Source organism: Podarcis cretensis, assembly GCF_951804945.1.
Source record: "Podarcis cretensis genome assembly, chromosome: 1".
NCBI classification, from domain to species: Eukaryota; Metazoa; Chordata; class Lepidosauria; order Squamata; family Lacertidae; genus Podarcis; species Podarcis cretensis.
Genome location: NC_137170.1, coordinates 141,479,532 through 141,499,416, shown reverse-complemented (window position 1 = coordinate 141,499,416; position 19,885 = coordinate 141,479,532). Strand labels below are relative to the sequence as shown.

Genomic DNA, 19,885 nt, shown 5'->3' with positions numbered 1-19,885 from the left:
GAGGTTGTGGACTCTCCTTCGTTGGAGGTTGGATGGCCATCTCTCAGGGATGCTTAAGATTCCTGCATTGGAGGGGGTTGGACTAGATGACCCTTGGGGGTCCCCATTAGCTTCCACTATTGAAGAAATGCCAACCAACCATCTGACAACCAACCTAAAAACAGGGGTCAGTGTACTTTGGGGGGTGACCAATGGTTTCTAACGAATCTGTTTGACTGACTGACTGAGCCAAGGGATCAGATCAGATCTAGGATCTGGAGCCACAGAGACAGGACTGCTGGAGCCCACTTCAGAAGGATGACTGAGACATACCCACAGAGGAAGCTGTCTGGCTTCCATACTGAGAGCAGATCCAATTGCCTTTTTGGAATGGTAAGGATCCCATCCCTTGAAAAAGAGCATGTTTGGAAATGGGGCAGGATTCGTTCTTTTCCAACATGCTTTGGTGTGGATGTAAAGAGCCGCTAAGGATCCAATCCGCCAGGATCTTCGTCTAACCATTGGCCATGCTGTCAGGGGCTGATGGGAGTTCCAATTCAAAACACACGGATGGGGAAGGGGCACCAGGCTGGGGATGGCTGACCTACACTCTTGCTACGCTCCTTCCTCACTTCACACCCTTACCTCAGACGTCTCAGTATTCCTTGCAATGGCTGCGTGGCCGAAGTCCCGCACTGCCATCAGCACCTGTGAAATATGGGTGCTTGAAGCCACACCGATAGCCTCAGAAATTCCCTAGGGAGAATGAGGCACGTCAAACATGTTGTTTTCTTGATTGCAATTAGTGATAATAATAATAATAAATTTTATTTATATCCCACCCTCCCCAGCCAAAGCTGGGCTCAGGGCGGCTAACAACAATAAAATAGTACAACATTCTAAAAACATTTCATTATAAAAATTAAATAAAATCAATTAAAATGAAATTGATGGCAACCATTAAGCTAAGCTGATCATGAGGGATGGAGGATAAATGTGATTCTGTAAGCAGATTCCTGCGAAATGTGGGGAACCAAATTTAAGAATGGAGAAATGAGACACTTAGAGAACCAATTTGAAGAGATCCTTTCATCCCGGATAATAATAGGGGTGGTTTGAAGAACGATATTTCTGTGGATTCTGATGTGAACTGACCAGACCACACCTCCCAGACTCGTGCAGCTTGCAACGCAAGGATGCCTTGCATTCCGACATTTTCAAATCTTGTGATACAGTTCTTGGCTTCATTAAACACTCAACTACATTAAAATGCACCATTTATTCCCTGGAAGTATTTGTAATCCACCCCTCACCCAAAGGCGCCAGAGCAGGAATATGCACCATCTAAACCAGGGTGCTCCAATTTCTCATACCAAGTGGGCCACAAAAGTAGTTCAGCACAGAACCTGTGGGCCGCACACTGACTTGTCGTGTGGGAGAGGGGAGCACGGCCACAATTTGACACACACGCCCCGGCCCGCATGCTGCCTTCCCAAAGGTAGGCAGGTGAGGTGCTGGGTTTTGGGAAGGAGGCACGAGGCTCTGGCGGGACCTAGAGCCTTCCCACCTTCTTGCCAAAGGTGGGAAAGAGCTAACTGAGGACTCTAGGACCCTGACAGATCACACGTGCCTCCTTCCCCAAGCCCAGCACCTCCTTACCCAGCTTTGGGAAGGCAGTGCAAGGCCTACAGGTGTGTAGGGGTGCCTCCAAGCTTGCTGAGGGCTGCCAAGAAAGGCATTGAGGGCCACTTGTTGGCTGCTCTGATCTAACCCAAAACTAAACAAATCTGCCCAGATATGTTGAATGCTGAAAAGCAGTTGCTCCTGTAAGAGGCTTTCAGGGGGTGAGTGGGTGGGCACAAAATCCTTGGAGGGAGGAAGGTCATGAGCAGAGACCAATCCGGAAATCAGGACAGAGGGCTGGTGGGGTAATGTCAGGGACTGGCTGGATGAGTAAGAGTGGGGGACCCTGGATTGTGGTGGTGGGACACTGGGGAGCAGCCTGGGGAGGTGCTTGAATCAGGAGGGTTCAGAAGGAGGAGGCTCTTCCAGGACAGTCTCCGTGTGAGCGCAGTCCCAGTCCCACTGGCTCTCCTCCCCCCTGACATCCCACACATTCACTCACCTCTCTGTCTGCTTCCTCTTCGAGAGGCAACCTCAGGAGTAAGTGCAGGTACTGGTGGACTGTCTCTGCGCTCCTGGAATCCCGCAGCTTGAGTCCATAGTATCTATAGAGGGCGTTCTAAGGGTTGGGGAAGGTTTGGGTGAGTCACAGGGAGGAGACCCCACCAGCTACATCAACTGCTTTTGGAAAACCAAAGAATTTCAATTTTACCGTCTGAAAATGTCGGGTAATACTAAATAATAATAATAGATTGCAAGTACTAGGCAATTGTTTTAATGATTTGTATGCAATTTTACACATCTTCTGAATTCCCAAGTCACGTTACAACTCTTTAAAGGTAAAGGTAAAGGGACCCCTGACAATTAAGTCCAGTCGCAAACGACTCTGGGCTTAAAGCTCATCTCGCTTTAAGACCGAGGGAGCCGGCATTTGTCCGCTTCCACAGACAGTTTTTCCAGGTCATGTGGCCAGCATGTCTAAGCCGCTTCTGGCGAAACCAGAGCAGCACACGGAAATGCCGTTTACCTTCCAGCCGGAGCAGTACTGGCTTCAGCTGGGGAGGGTGGGATATAAATAAATTATTATTATTATTATTATTATTATTATTATTATTATTATTTACTTGCACTATGTGCTTTTGAACTGCTAGGTGGGCAGGAGCTGGGGCCGAACAACGGGAGCTCACCCCATCGCAGGGATTCGAACCGCCGACCTTCCGATCGGCAAGCCCAAGCGGCACAGTGGTTTAACCCACAGCACCACCCGCGTCCCTATTACAACTCTTTAGTACTCCTCATTTGGGGAATTTGAAAGTTGACAAGTTCAGCATGTCCTAATTGCTCTGCCTCCACTGTTGGAGGCAGGAATGCTTCTGAATACCAGTTGCTGGAAACCACAGGAAGGGGAGAGTGCTCTGTGTTCGAATTCTGCTTTCCAGTTTCCCATGGGCATCTGGTTGGCCACTGTGAGATAAGGATGCTGGTCTAACCCAGCAGCCTCGTCTTTCATTCTCATGACACACTTTTGTCCTAGATACGCTGACCCTAGGCTCTTCCCGCTTTTTTAGAGGACTAATACCTGCACCTGCAGCCTCTTACAGGTGTCCCCAGCCTCCCTCCACAGTAATGTGGTTGGCTGTCACCGGTTTAAAAGGGAAGCCTGTCCAATAGTGGTGGAGTGGTGTAGATGAGTGTGGAGTCTTCTTTTGCCTCAAGGCGCAGGTACTCTGTCTGATTAGATGAACTGCTTTTGTAGATATTTGTATATATATTTAGCTCACAATAATAAATACTGCACTAAAGAACCTAGGACTCTGAGCTTTCTGCTAAAAGCGCCGCGAGGAATTCGTGACAGGGTTATGGGCCCAGCACACTTCTACTGCGCATGAGTACAGGTGGCTGTTATCTAGCCATGGGTGCTGGAGGGGAGCTGCAGCAATGGAGCAGTCCAGAGCTGGCGTGCTGCTGGAGAAGCTGACGGCCATGAACTACAGCATCTGGTCAGTCCGCATGCAACACTTCCTCAAGCGTGAGGGCCTGTGGAAAGTGGTGGAAGATCCACCGCAGCCCCCTGAGGAGGATGAAAAGGATGAGAAAGCTTTGGCTATGATCATCCTTGGAATGGACGACAGCCAGCTAGTCTATGTAGCTGATAAGGTGACAGCAAGTGAGGCGTGGGATGCGCTCAAGCTGTCCATGTGCGAGAGACATCTGGCTTCCTGGACTTCCGGTTGGCGCCAGCGATTAATGGCAGACTTCTCCCGGAGCTCCGGGAGAAGCCTGCTCTGCGGGTTCGGGTCCTGCCGCTACGGCGAAGCGGGGACCCTTAAAAATTACAGGTGGAGAAGCCTGTAAACAAGGAGGCTCGGCGGGTACCTTGGCGACCCCCCCGAACTGCCAAAGAGCCTTTTTAAAGGCTCCGGAACGGTGTCGGGGAGAACGTGGTGCTGAGAGCCGCTACCCAGTCCGTGGAGCGAAGCCGCATCGCCATTATCGGAGAGCGCTGATTTCTTCCGGCAAATTGGAACTGAAAGCATCTACTCGTGAGTAGGAATAAAGGCTTAAATTGGACTCTAAATTTTTAAAAGATTTACCGCCACGGGAAAGGCATAAAAAGGAAGTCTGTCTTCCCACGTTGTAGATAGAAGAAAGCAAAGAGACTATTAAGCTGAAACCTTTGAAGCTTGTATTTAGAATAACAAATCCATTGTTCAAAAATAAGATTTAAACCCCCCCCACTTAGCTGGCAGGGGCGGGGTGGGGAGAACTGTTACTGAATTAAATATCCTGCATGAAAGGAGAGGATTGAATTCTACCCACTGTCTTTTGTATCCTGGAGACGGACTGCTTTGTAAGTAAGGAAAAAGAACTCTGAACTGTCAAAAGAGTGAGCCTGAAAATAACTTTGAAAGATACAGTTTTGAGGACTTCTATTTAGACTGCTACATATTTGCAACTATTTAGAAAAAGAGTTGGAACTGGGGATTTTTTCTTCCTTTATGAAAGATGGGGGGGAATCTTGAGACAATATATCTGTTGTAAAAACTGTGAAACCAGGCTGAGAATTCCCCCCTCTAGAGGAGACTTTGTTACCTTGTGGGAAACAACTAAGCAACTAGAAGCTGAGCCACTGGAAATTTACTAGCAAAAACAAATCCGGGAGTGTGAGACTGACCTTGGCCTGGCATGATAGTGGCATGGCAGATGGTAAAGGAAAGATAGAGCTGGCTCAGGAGAAAAACCTCAGATCCGGCAAAACCTACAGTACTGCACAACAAAGAAGGGCCTCAGTGACAGGAGCAGCTGCGGCCTCGCAAATAAAATCCAAAACTATGTCTGCAGAAGATGCTTTGACTAAAGCTCTTGGAAAAATAAATGAATCTTTGGAACTTCTAACGAGACAAGGAACTGACACAAGCAAACAAGTAGCTGAGATCTCAAAAAAACTTGACTTGAACACTTCTAGTTTAAAAGAACTGGGAACACAAGTTAATGCTAATGCCCAGAATATTGGGAGACTTTCAGAAGAATCAGCCACTACTCGAAAGATTGCCGAGGAGGCAAAGGAGATTGCAACTGAAACGCAGGGAAAAATACCACTGGTTGAAAAGAAACTGATGGACCATGACTTATCTTTTGCTATGATAGATCTGCAAAGGAGGGATCGCAACTTAATAATAATAATAATAATAATAATAATAATAATAATTTTTTATTTATACCCCGCCCTCCCCAGCCAAGGCCGGGCTCAGAGCGGCTTACAAACAATAATAAAAACAAGAAGAATGATTACAACTTAAAAACAAAAATAAAATACAGCATTAAAATAATGGAACATTAAAATATTAAAATGTAGCCTCATCGCAGGAGGAGAAGGAAAAGAAGAGAGAGAGAGAGAGAGAGAGGGAATCAAACTGGCTCCAAGCCAAAGGCCAGGCGGAACAACTCTGTCTTACAGGCCCTGCAGAAAGAAATCAGATCCTGCAGAAAGAAATCAGGGCCCTGGTCTCATGAGGCAGAGCGTTCCACCAGGCCGGAGCCAGAGTTGAAAAGGCCCTGGCTCTGGTTGAAGCCAATCTAACTTCCTTAGGGCCCGGGACCACTAGGGTGTTGCTATTTATGGACCTTGAGGCTCTCCGTGGGGCATACCGGGAGAGGTGGTCCCATAGGTACGAGGGTTTTAGGCCATGAAGGGCTTTAAAGGTCAAAAGCAGCACCTTAAATCTGACCCTGTACTCCACCGGGAGCCAGTGCAGCTTGAAAAGCACTGGGTGAATATGCTCCCATGGCAGAGACCCCGTGAGGAGCCTCGCTGCAGCATTCTGCACCCGCTGGAGTTTCTGGGACAGCTTCAAGGGCAGCCCCGCATAGAGCGAATTACAGTAGTCAAGCCTGGAGATGACCGTCGCATGGATCACTGTGGCCAAGTCGGCTTAAGATAGAGACTTGTGCCGGAAAGTGAACAGGACAATCTGGTGGACTTTCTTACAAAAGAATTTTCTGAATTTTGGCAAGAGGGCCTGCAGGGGGAGGAGGTCAAGATCGTGAGTGCATTCAGACTTGGAATAAGACAAAAAAAGAATAAGGCAAGAGACTGCTTGATTACTTTGGGATCAAAGGAGGAAAGAGATAAAATTTTAAATCTGCACTATCAAAATACACTGCAAATTGAGGATTCCTTTGTGGAGATTTTTAAAGATATTCCGAAGCCCATCTTAGATGCAAGAGGGGATTACAAAGACATGGTTTTATTACTGAAAAAAAGCAGAATCTTCTTTAGGTGGGAATTCCCCCAAGGCCTATCTTTCAAATACAGAGGAAAGAAAATAAAAATAAAGACATTGAGCGATAAAGACAAATTCTTGAGAGACCACGAAGAAGACCTGGTGAAGGAAGGGGAAATTGGAGAGGAGCCAACACTATCAGGAAAAGGAATACTGGACTTAGCAAATCTATCGTTTGGACTACAGCCACCAATGGATGAAGAGCAACAATTGGGAGCAGTAGGAGGAATAAGTAAATAACCCCATCATGGCCTTGCGACTATTGAGTTGGAATTGCAATGGCTTGAACATTCCTCGGAAGAGGAAGAACGTCTTTCATATTTTACAGAAACAACAATTGGACTTGATTTGTTTGCAAGAGACACATGTGACAAGAAAACACAGAAAATTACTTATTAATAAAAAATTAGGACAGGAATTTATTTCATCAGACAGAGTGAAAAAAAGAGGAGTGGTCATATATGCAAAGGATAGATTGATGCCGAAACAAATATTTAAAGATGAACAAGGAAGATATCTGGCAATTGAAATTCAAGTTCAAGGACAGAAATTTTTGATTTTAGGAATTTATGCACCGAATGAAGGTAAATCTGAATTTTTTAAGAAGTTGCATGAGATTCTGTTGGATCATTTGGACACTAATGTAATCTTGATGGGAGATATGAATGGAGTAGTTTCTACAAACATGGATAAAGCACAAAGACAAGTGATCTCTAAAGATGGAAGACTGCCAAAAACCTTTTTTGAAATGACTGACAATATGGACTTGGTGGATATTTGGAGAATAAAATATCCTCTTGAAAGAGAAGGAATCTTTTTTTCTGAAGCCAAAATGACCTGGACTAGAATTGACCAAATATGGGTTACTAGAGGACTGGCATCAAAGATAAAAAAAAGTGGAAATCTGCCCAAAAACTTGCTCCGACCATAACGCCGTGAAGATGGAGATGAACCAAACCACAGCCGGCACTTTCAGATGGAGGATGAATGACACATTATTCAGAGACAAAGAATTCTGCAAAAAGGCCCAAAAAACATTAAAAGACTACTTTGAGATTAACATGAGGACCAATGTGGACGCAAGCAAAGCGGTTATGAGAGGTTTCTTGATACAACAAAATGCAATAAAAAAGAAAAGCCAAAATGAGAAAAAGGATAAAATTTTGGAAAAAATTAAAGAAGGAGAAAAGAAATTAAGATCAAAACCAAAGTCTCAGGAGATCTTGAGAGAAATTAAATTATATCAAATTCAGTATATGGAACTGATGAACCAAGAAATAGAATGGAAAATTAAACAAATGAGACAGAAAACGTTTGAATCAGCGGACAAATGTGGGAAATTTTTGGCTTGGCAATTGAAGAAGAGACAGAAACTAAATACAGTGACAAATTTAGAAGTGGATGGAAAGAACATCAACAATCCAATTGAAATTAGAAGCTGCTTCCAGAGATATTTTAAACAATTATATGCACAAGGGCCACAAAAAGACACCGACATAGAACAATTTTTGGAGAAAAATGGGATGAAGGAAATTTCAAGTGAAGGCAAAGTAATTTTGAATCAGAAAATAACTGAACAAGAAATAGAAGGTGCCATTCAAAACATGCAACTGGGCAAATCTCCGGGGCCTGATGGACTGACTTCCAAATATTATAAGACTTTAAAAGAATGGCTAATACAACCTTTGAAGGAAGTCTGCAACGAAATTCTTGAGGGGAAAGAAGCACCTGAAACGTGGAAAGAGGCTTATATCACGCTTATACCGGACAGAGACTGAAAAGACTCAACTTAAAAACTACCGCCCAATTTCCTTACTAAATGTGGATTATAAAATTTTTGCTGATATTTTAGCTAAGAGACTGAAAAAAGTTTTGATGGGGGAGATTCATAGGGACCAATCGGGCTTTCTCCCGAGAAGGCATCTATCAGACAATGTAAGGAATATAATAGACATTTTGGAAATGCTAGAAGTTAACATAAACACAAAAGCTGTTCTGATATTTGTGGATGCGGAGAAAGCCTTTGACAATATTTCCTGGACCTTTTTGAAGAAGAATCTCCATGGGATGGGGGTAGGCCAAGGTTTTGAAAACGGTATAGGCGCAATATATTCTGAACAAAAAGCAAAGTTAATTGTAAATAATGTAGTTACAGAAGAATTTAAGATAGAAAAAGGGACACGTCAGGGGTGCCCAATTTCCCCACTACTTTTTATCTCGGTCCTGGAGGTTTTGCTGAACATGATAAGAAAAGACCAGCTGGTTAAAGGGGTTCAGGTCGGAGCGAGACAATATAAATTGAGAGCATTTGCAGATGACTTGGTACTTACATTACAAGAGCCAGAATCTAGCACCAAAAGGGTTTTGGAATTAATTCAAGAGTTTGGTCAAGTGGCAGGATTTAAATTAAACAAATCAAAGACTAAGGTATTAGAGAAAAACTTAACAGCAGGGGAGAAGGAGAGGTTTCAGAATGAAACAGGTTTAACTGTGGTTAAGAGTGTAAAATATTTGGGGATTAATATGACAGCTAAAGATATGAATCTATTTAAAGATAATTATGAGAAATGTTGGAATCAAGTGAAAAAAGATCTAGAAATTTGGTCAAACTTGAAGCTTTCCTTGTCTGGTCGAATCACAGCTATCAAGATGAATGTATTGCCTAGAATGTTATTTTTGTTCCAAACATTGCAAATTATTGATAAGATGGAGTGCTTTAAGAGATGGCAGCGAGATATCTCTAAATTTATCTGGCAGGGCAAAAAACCCAGAATAAAATTTAAGATTTTAACTGATGCAAAGGAAAGGGGGGGATTTGCCCTGCCAGACTTGAAACTTTACTATGAATCAGCAGCTTTCTGCTGGTTGAAGGATTGGCTGCTTCTTGAGAACACAGATATCTTAGATTTGGAAGGTTTTAATAACTTTTTTGGGTGGCATGCATATTTGTGGTATGACAAGGTTAAGGTTCATAAAGGCTTTAAAAACCATATTGTCAGGAAAGCATTGTATAATGTTTGGATTAAATATAAAGATTTGTTGGAGAATAAAACTCCAAGGTGGTTGTCACCAATGGAGGCAAAGGCATTGAAAAAACTTAATATGGAGTCTAAATGGTCAAAATATTGTGAAATTCTAGAACAGGAGGGCAATAAGTGGAAATTGCAGAGTTTTGAGAATCTAAAAGGCAAAGTGCGAGATTGGCTTCACTATTATCAAATAATGGAGGTGTATAAGCTGGATAGGAAAATTGGTTTCCAGGTGGAAAAGTCAAAATTGGAAACAGAACTGTTAGAATCTAATACTAAGAATTTGTCAAAAATGTATAACTTGCTGTTGAAATGGAACACGCAGGATGAAACGGTTAAATCAGCTATGATTAAGTGGGCGCAAGATATTGGACACAATATTATGTTTGCTGACTGGGAAAAGTTGTGGACCACCGGTATGAAATTCACGGCGTGTAACGCCTTGAGAGAAAATATTATGAAAATGATTTATACGTGGTACATGACCCCAGTCAAGCTTGCAAAAATTTACCACTTATCAGATAATAAATGTTGGAAGTGTAAAGAAAATGAAGGTTCATTCTTTCACCTCTGGTGGACATGCCCAAGGATTAAGGCTTTCTGGGAAATGATATTGTCAGGGGCTCAGGAGCAGAGGCACAGGGAAGAGAGGAGATGGAGAGCGAAGGGGAAGAATCCGAGGGGAGCGTAGGAGAAGAGGACAGTGGACCGAGGGATTCCATGAGCCTCTCCAGCGAATTGGAAGATTCACAGAAGGGGGCGCCAGTGGCCAGGGGTAGGGGGTTCCCAAGGGGAACGCCCCAGGAGCAAGGGGGCAGCAGGGACTCCCAGAGCAGTAGCTGGAAATCAGGACCAGCTTCCCCACCAGAGCAGAGTGGGGGGGAAGAGTCCCAAGGATCGGGGCCAGTGCATTCCCCACCAGGGAGAGAAGATAAGGCAGGGCTGACCACGCCTCCATCAGAAAGTCGGACAACGGAGGAGAGGTCAGATCCGGCCAGTGTCCCGGAAGAGGGAAGCAGTGACCGAAGTAGTGTAACGGTTAGGAGAAAGGTCACTGGGCTGGCGCGAGAGGCAAGTTCAAATGTACAGGAGCGCGGGACAGCAGAGAATGAGGATTGGGAACCGGGTCCTAAAGCCCGCCGGAGGGAGGGGGAGGAGCTAAGCGACTCAGCGTCGGAAGAGTCCAGAAAGGGCAATGCCCCAGCGGGCAGGAGGACCCAGAGGAGGAGAGAGCAGCGTAAAAGGTGGAGCAGGGCTAGGATCTTAAACTGGTGTCATAGGGGAGGAGACTCAGACGGGACTTCGCCGATCTAGGGTTTAAGACGTAGGGCTGCACGCTGTGGCTTTGAAATGGAAACTGAACTTCAATAAAGACTTTTGTACATTACTACAGCCTAGCGTTGGTCCTCTGTGAGCTGGGACCTAGAGGCAGCTCTGACAGATATATAATGAAATGAAAAAGGTATTTAAATATACCTTCTTGAAGAAACCAGAGGCCTTTCTCCTGGGTATGGTTAGCCATGTGGTGTTAAAGAAGGATAGAACTTTGTTTCTGTATGCCACAACAGCAGCAAGAATCCTTATTGCAAAGTATTGGAAGACACCAGATTTACCCACTTTGGAAGAATGGCAGATGAAAATGACAGACTATATGGGACTGGCAGAGATGACGGGCAGAATCCGAGACCAGGAGAAGGAGACAGTGGAAGAAGATTGGAAGAAATTTAAAGACTACTGTCAGAGCTGTCAGCAGCTCTGACAACTACCTTAATAAATACTATAAGATTAATGAATGCTAGTTTGACAGGGGTTTAAAAATAATGTGGTTTTCAGAGTTCTTGATCAAGAAAAGGAATGGAATTAAAAAACTTTTGGGAAATAAGGGAATGGATTTGCTAATTGGATTATGAAATTAGAATACAAAACGGGGAGGTATGAGGAAGTCGGGGAAAATAGGTTGAGAAAACAAGGTTTGAAATTATACTTGTTGTTTTTTGTTTGTTTTGTTTTTATTGTTGTTGTTTGTATTTGTATGTTTTTATTGGAAATTTTAATAAATATCATTTAAAAAAAAAAGAGAGAGATCTGGCTTGCTGATAACACTGACCAGGAGAACGTACCGGTGTCGGAAGACACCGGGGGACTCCCCGGTGAACCACCTAAAATTCCTTTGGACTTGCTGTGGACTTGATCACGCAAGTACCTTCTGCTATCCAGAGAGCAGAATAAACTCTTTCTTCTTTGAATCAACCTTGGTGTCATTTGGCTTCCTTCCTCCTGTCCCGGAGCAATGCAGACCCAATCAGTGAACTCCAATAAGGCTACAGATCCAATACTCTCTGTGGAAGTGCTGGGTCAGAATGACGCAGCAGTAATGTGATTGGCTGTCACCGGTTTAAAAGGGAATATTTAGGAATTTATTTTCAATATAATTTAGGGTGGAAAGCGCATGTTGAATATCTTCAAAACAAGACAAAAGCCCTATCACACTCCCTCCTTCATTTTTTCTACTCTGAGGGGGCCTTATTCATCCCTGCGGCCCTAAAAGTGTATAGCATCAAAGTGATGGCCACAATGGCCTATGCTGCACCTTTATGGGCTGCCTTTGCAAACCTCTCACCATTAGAGTCACTTCAAAGCCAATTCTTACGCCGACTTTTAAAATTACCAACATGCGTAAGTAACGCGGCTATTCGTTTAGAAATGAAGATCCCGTCAGTGGAGTTAGTTATATGGAGGAGAGTTTTGATCTATTGGATATCCCTATGGCATAAACTCCCGAACCACTATCTCATTCAATGCATGTGGCGAGATGACTTCACAAATTTGTGGTCAGGAAAAATCCTTGCCAAATTGCAGTACTATGAGATCTCACCCACTGAATTGCTCAAACTGGATCTAAATGTGGCAAAAAGGTGTATAAATCAAAGGCTGGATGATGCAGAGCTATACCAAAATTTTGTAGCTGGTGGTGGAGCCTGTTTGCCGTTAAATTTCGGCATAACCCCTATCTACCGCACTCCGTCCTACTTAACATCGCTTATGGCCACGTCTCACCGATATGCCTTCATTAGAACTAGGTTTAATGTCTTTCCAACAAACGTGCTGAGACATAGATTCACTAAGGGCCAAGTCCCTTCAACGTGTGCTTGTGAAATGAAAACATCTGAATCTCTATATCATGTTATGTTTATCTGCCCTTTGTACAGTTCAGCCCGTGCTAGCATACTAAACTCCATAATCCAGCCAATGGCTGACAAACCAGTAGACCTACAGCTTGCCTGGTTTCTTCAAGATGTGGATCCTTATATTACCCTACAGGTTGCTAAATTCCTAACAGCCGTCCTCTCGTACAAGAGACGGAATGGAATGTTAGCTGATTATTGATAGTTATAAGAATTTTCTATAACGACATCAGATACTGATTTTAGTGTAGTGCAATTTTTTTTTTAATTTTAATCTTAATCTTAAACTTTTCTTATGAATGGCTGATATTTGTCCTTGTGAGTTGTAAACTGTGCTATACTACATGTGGCTTGTACGAGTCCGCTGTTTTATTTGATTTGTTTTGTTGTGTTGTGTTTCATGATGGGCATAAAGCCGAATAAACATTTTGATTTGATTTGAAGCCTGTCCAATAGTGGTGGAGTGGCGTAGATGAGTGTGGAGTCTTCTTTTGCCTCAAGGTGCAGGTACTCTGTCTGATTAGATGAACTGCTTCTGTAGATATTTGTATATATATTGAGCTCACAATAATAAATACTGCACTAAAGAACCTGGGACTCTGAGCATTCCACTAAAAGTGCCGCGAAGAATTCATGACAAGGACTTACCTTGTTGTGTCCAGGCTTGGATGTCTTCTGCTGGGAATAAAATGAAGAAAAGTGTCATGTTTCTTGTCTAGAGAACAGTTGCCATCTATCTGCCACTTGTCTTCTCTAAAAAAAACCCACATGCCTAGAAATAGACTTCTTGCAAAAATCATTTGGAGTAAAATCTATTGCAATCAATTCTTCTTCTTTTTTAAAGTAACACTCCAAAGAAGATTCAATAAATCCTCTGGACTGGGAGACACACCATTCATTTAAAGCACTTTGTTTCTTGCCATGAACAAACAGAATCTAGGCATTGTGGCTATTACTATTATTTATTAAATTTCTGTACTGCCCTTCATCCGAAGATCACTGGGCGGTTTACAATATAAAAACTCAAAAATACATACCATAATAACAAACAGACAATACCACTCCCAGTATGATTATTTATTAAATTTTCTGTTGCAGAAAGTATTTGCTTGCCTGCTCTGCCAAATGCCCAGGCCTGGCAAATTAACTGCTCTTGAGAGCGAAGAGGAAATATTGGCCATATCAGGCACAATACAGTCACAAAAACTTTTACTGCACAATATCGGATTCTCAAACGTTCCCAGATATCGGGAACGATCAGTTGCAAAAGTTAAAGAAAAAAACATGCAACATTTCCTGGGGTCCAAGTCACCCCACCAAATCAAGTTCATGGATTGGTTCTTCTTCCGGTCTACAGATCCTGCACTGATCGCCTTCTCTGCTTCCCCAAATTTGCCTGGTCCTCTTTTCAAGCCCCACCAGGAGAAAGTCGTCTCTTGCATCTGCAAATAGGACCTTCCTCCAAGCTGGGCTCCCAATAGTTCAGGCCGAGGCAAACACGGCCCTCCAGCTGTTTGGGGACTCCAATGCCCATCACCCCTGACCCGCTGGTCCTGTTTGCTAGGGATGATGGGAGCTGTAGTCCCAAAACAGCTGGAGGGCTGGGTTTGCCTTTGCCTGTGATAGTTCATGGCAGTTCTCCTTCTACATGCTCCCACCAGCCCCAGGCAGCATATGGTCCAGAACATTTAGAGGGCACCAGGTTGGGGAATCCTGGTTCACGCTGCGCAACATCAGACCAGGGTGGCTAAAAATCAATGACCCGCTTTTTTTAAAATGGATTTCTTTGATTTAAATCACATTTTTAAAAAAATTAATTTGGATTTCTAAAATAAAATGCTTTTGGAGGAAAAATCTTCCGAAATATATTTTTCTTTTTAAGTTGCATTATAGTCCAACGGCTATTCACTGGGAAGTAAGGATTTATTTTAAGTTTTTCATATATGCTAAAATTCATTCTAAGAATTTTTTTTAAAAAAAGTTAACCACATCAGTTAACAAACATGGATATATATGCTATAATGTTATTGTTTTAGTTAAATAAATTGTTTAAATTCTAATTAAGAAAATGGTTGTTTTTCTTCCAATAAGGTACAGCAGAAAAGTTGTCCAAATATACAGTGGTAGCTCAGGTTAAGAACGTAATTCTTTCCGGAGGTCCGTTCTTAACCTGAAACTGTTCTTAACATGAAGCACCACTGTTAGAGGTACCGGTTGGTTGGTTGCTTGAGAGCAATCAGGAAATATGGCTCAAGAGTCTGTTTTCCAGCTTTCTTCTTAGTGATCAAAACCTTTAGAATGCAGAGCGCCTCTATTCCGTGTCTTGCTCATTCACGGGCAGAATCTGAGAGTGGGCGGCCCTTCAACCTTCCCCAGCAGAGTAATTTCTTGGGGCCCAGTCTGCGCCTCCCCTCTCTGCGCGGAAGCCTACTGCGCAAGGAAGGCTTGGGTAATGGGGGACCCCCCTCCTCCCCGCTTTGCTCAGGCAAGGTGTCCTGGCACCGCCTTGCCTCCTCCGACCCCTGCATCTCCTCTCCTTCCTCCGCTGAGGAAGTGCTGCTTCCCACGATCTTTGGGGGCTCTCTGTAATCCATCCGGCTTTTCCCCTCTCGCCCCTGAGCCGATGGCAGTTCTTAACCCGAGGTACTATTTCTGGGTTAGTGGAGTCTGTAACCTGAACCGTATGTAACCTGAAGCGTCTGTACACAGTTAACTTATTATACCCCACAATAATTTCATAATTATCTGTCTATGCATTCCTAACAGTATAACCAAATCAGTAGTAAAAACTACTCTGGAAATTTATTATTCCCAAAATGAAACCTTCATCTGGTTGTAAATATTAAGATTATGTAGCACCCTGCTTGTGGTTAACGCTTAGCTGGAATGAAATATTCAACGCAGCAATAGAGAAATTAAAATAGTAATTTATTTGTCAGACAAATAAATATGAGGCACAGTGGTATATGGTTACCAAGCTCTGGCCTGGCCTCTTGCCATTCTGGCCAGCACTTATATTTCCTTAATCCAGCCCCCTTGCTCCTCCTGTGGCTGCCTCTGTCCAATCAGCCTGGTTAAAATTCCTATTGGCTGTTTGCTAGAACCAATCACAAAAGATACACCCATTTCCTCTTGCCTTTTATGGAAATCAAAAAGCTATATATTCTTCTATCTATAAATGACAAATAAGTAGTAATATATCTTACATGTGTCTCAACAAGGAATCTTAATTACCAGCTCACCTCTTGCCCTCCTTGCCCTATTGCCTTCCAAAACAGATAATTAATCTTGAATTTTTATCTTATGCATATGTCAAGGATTGAGTTCACATCAACATTGAGAGATCTCCTTCATTTGAAGGTTTCTAAACAAAAGGCCTGACAACCATATATCAGGAGTGCTCGATTGGCGTCTTCTGTCTGGCAAGGGGGGCTGGTGGCTGACTTAATTTCAGGATAGTTACAACTCTTACAACTATATGAAATAAGAATCTAGCATTTCTTAAATCCTTTGCATAATTATATTTAAACTAATATATTTAATACATAAACAACCTTTTAAAAGGAAAAGAAATCTTAAAAGGATCTTAGTTTAAGAAAGAAACAGCTTTAGAAAAGACTTCCCAAAAATGTTCTCTTTCTGCCAGCTAGATGCTTTTTCACTGCTCTTGACCTTTTTAACCTTAGGAAGAAGATATGGCTCATTTTACTATTTATCAACCCTTAATTTGTAGGGTCAGTGTAACCTTGGCTGTCAGCCTGTAATTCCCTTTTTACGACTTTGAGAGTTGTTTTCTGCTATAAATCAGGGGGGCCTCTTGTCTAGGAGTAAAAACATCTTGCCAAGGTTTTTAGGCAGCTGGTCTTCTGCCTGGCATGAAACAGAACATTTTTAAGCTCATTCTTAAAATACAAGCCCTGATTAAACATATAAGCTTTAATAAAAATGCAAGCTTATGATTAGATGCCTTAATTATACAAGCAAGAATGTAAAAATATGCTTTAAATCGATTTGATTTCAATCAAATCCACCCTGCATCACACACACCTGGGGAGGTGGCTGGAGGTGTTGGAGGATGGTCTCCAAAATCTCCCTTTCATCCATCATCTCCAAAGCTTCTCTGACGGTTCTTCCTCCCAGCATTTTCTTACCCACCAACAAGTACTCTAAGTTTTCATCAGAGAGTTCTTCAGAAAGAAAGAGAGAGAGAGAGGTGAGTAAATGAGGCGGATGAGAGGGAAAGGTACCGTGTTTATCTATGTATAACACGCCCCCATGTATAAGACGCCCCCTATTTCTGGGCACTCACAATTTAGAAAACGGGGGCAGATTGCCAAGACTTGTTAAGCTTTTTTGGGGAGGGGTTGCCCAGAGTGGTTGAGCTTTTTTTGGGGGGAGGGAGCCATTAATCAAATTGCACAATTGCAGGCAGGCATCAACCACCAAGTCACCTATCGTCTGCCAGTTGACAACAGCCCTTTCCACAGCAAAGAAATCATAGCTGGGAATCTCTTCCTGGCGGCTACAATCAAGCGTCCGTCCCCCCTCAGCACTCCCCCTGTAGAAGAGGAGCCCCAATTTGACACTTGATTTGGGGGGTAAAAAACCTCGTCTTATACATGAGAAAAGACGGCAAGTTCTTTCTCAGGGGGCTTCTCGCCTGTTGCAATGAGCGGGTGCATGCCATATCTGAACAGGGATCATAGAACTGTAGCGTCTGAAGGGACCTGTGGGGTCACCTAGTCCAACCCCCAACAATGCAGAACAGGGGCAGCCACCCGGAAGTCCCTGTTCCATGTTACACGCCTCTGAACAAGGAGTGGTGGGATGGGGGGGGGGGACTTCCACCCAGACATCAAGGAAACCAAGAGAGACCCTGACCTTGTATCATAATAATAATAATTTATTATTTATACTCCGCCCATCTGGCTGAGTTTCCCCAGCCACTCTGGGTGGCTCCCAATCAAGTATTAAAAACAATACAGCGTTAAATGTTAAAAACTTCCCTAAACAGGGCTGCCTTCAGATGTCTTTTAAAGATAGGATAGCTACTTATTTCCTTCACATCTGAAGGGAGGGTATTCCACAGGGTGGGCGCCACCACCAAGAAGGCCCTCTGTCTGGTTCCCTGTAACCTTACTTCTCGCAATGAGGGAACCGCCAGAAGGCCCTCGGTGCTGGATCTCAGTGTCCTGGCTGAATGATGGGGGTGGAGACGCTCCTTCAAGTATACTGGACCGAGGACGTTTAGGGCTTTAACACTTTGAATTGTGCTCGGAAACGTACTGGGAGCCAATGCAGATCTCTCAGAACCAGTGTTATTTGGTCCCGGCGGCCGCTCCCAGTCACCAGTCTAGCTGCCGCATTCTGGATTAATTGCAGTTTCTGGGTCACCGTCAAACGTAGCCCCACGTAGAGTGCGTTGCAGCAGTCTAAGCGGGAGATAACTAGAGCATGCACCACTCTGGTGAGACAGTCTGCAGGCAGGGAGGGTCTCATCCTGCTTACCAGGTGGAGTTGGTAGACAGCTGCTATGGATACAGAAGTAACCTGTGCCTCCATGGACAGCTGTGAGTCCAAAGTGACTCCCAGGCTGCGCAGGGGCACAGTTACCCCATTCAGGACCAGGGAATCCCCCACACCCGCCAGCCCCCTGTCCCCCCAAAACAGGACTTCAGTCTTGTCAGGATTCAACCTCAATCTGTTAGCCACCATCCATCCTCCAGGCACTCACACAGGACCTTCACCGCCTTCACTGGTTCTGATTTAAAGGTGAGGTAAAGCTGGGTGTCATCTGCATACTGATGAACACCCAGCCCAAACCCCCTGATGATCTCTCCCAGTGGCTTCATATAGATATTAAAAAGCATGGGGGAGAGGACGGAACCCTGAGGCACCCCACACGTGAGAGCCCAGGGGTCTGAACACTCATTCCCCAACACCACTTTCTGGGCACGGCCCAGGAGAAAGGAGCGGAAGCACCGTATAACAGTGCTCCCAGCTCCCAGCCCCTCTAGATGGTCCAGAAGGATGTTATGGTCGATGGTGTCAAAGGCCGCTGAGAGATCCAGCAAAACTAGGAAACAGCTCTCACCTTTGTCCCTAGCCCGCCGGAGATCATCAACCAGTGCGACCAAGGCAGTTTCAGTCCCATGGTGAGGCCTGAATCCCGATTGGAAGGGATCCAAATGGTCCGTATCCTCCAGGCATGCTTGGAGATGTTCGGCAACCACCCGCTTAACCACCTTGCCCAAGAATGGTAAATTTGAGACTGGGCGATAGTTGGCCAAATTGGCTGGGTCTAAAAAAGTTTTTTTAAGAAGCGGTTTAATGACCGCCTCTTTCAGTGGGTCTGGGAAGGCTGCCTCACAGAGAGAAGCATTCACTACCCCGCAGAGCCCATCGCCCAGCCTTTCCCGGCTCGTTTTTATCAGCCAGGATGGGCAAGGATCAAGGAGACAGGTGGTTGGTTTCACTTGTCCAAGCAGCCTGTCCACATCTTCGGAGGTAACAGATTGGAATTGATCCCATGTAACAGGACTAGACAGAACTAGACAGTGCTACTCTCCCGCCCTGTCCCTGCTCCCACGGTGGAGTCTACCTCCTTCTGAATCTGAGCGACTTTATCTGCAAAAAACTTTGCAAAAGCACTGCAGGAGATCTTGGGGTCCCTACCAGGCCCTGGTGGTGCAAGTGGTTCTGATAGATTGTGAACCACCTGAAAAAGTCTCCCGCTGCTGTTTTCTGCATTGCCACTTGGTAGGCTCGACGTTGAGCTCTAGCCCGTGTCCAGTCTGATTCAGAGTGAGTTTTCCGCCACCAGCGCTCTAGCCATCTCAACAATGGTTTCATCGCCCTCAGCTCTGGAGAAAACCATGGGGCTGTCCAGGCTCCATGCAATCAGAGAGAGTGCTTCGGAGCCAGACAGTCAATAGCCCTGGTTAACTCCGCATTCCAACGGGCCACCAGGGAATCAGCCGAGAGGCCACCAACTTGGGATAAAACATCCCCTACCGCTCTCTGGAAACCAGTTGGATCCATTAAGTAGCAGGGGCGGACCATCCGAATCGGTCCCACCTCCCTGCAGAGGGGAAGGGTCGCGGAGAAGTCCAGTTGCACCAGGAAGTGATCTGACCATGGCACTTCTTTTGTTTCACTTTTAGTTAGTGTCAGATCACCAACATCCGTAGAGGTAAACACCAAGTCTAAGGCCAAGGGGAACCCAAGAGGGATCTGGTTCTGCCTACTCACCTGGGAACGCTGGCCCAGAGTCCTCGAGGCTCTT

The 19,885-nt window shown here is 44.5% G+C and overlaps 1 protein-coding gene across 1 annotated transcript in view; it reads right to left on the bottom strand.

Moving 5' to 3' along the window:
* The window catches only part of LOC307224147 (maestro heat-like repeat family member 5), a gene marked incomplete at its 3' end in the record, with an annotated part of 23,966 nt that extends 4,081 nt beyond the window's left edge, over positions 1 to 19,885 (bottom strand). Inside the window, exons 1-5 of the mRNA XM_079990644.1 lie at positions 19,852 to 19,885; positions 16,648 to 16,787; positions 13,249 to 13,278; positions 2,105 to 2,221; positions 625 to 735 (exon numbers count right to left, since the gene is read on the bottom strand). Of these exons, the coding sequence (XP_079846770.1) occupies positions 625 to 735; positions 2,105 to 2,221; positions 13,249 to 13,278; positions 16,648 to 16,743 (354 nt within the window). The 5' untranslated portion in view covers positions 16,744 to 16,787; positions 19,852 to 19,885. The remainder of the gene's footprint in view (positions 1 to 624; positions 736 to 2,104; positions 2,222 to 13,248; positions 13,279 to 16,647; positions 16,788 to 19,851) is intronic.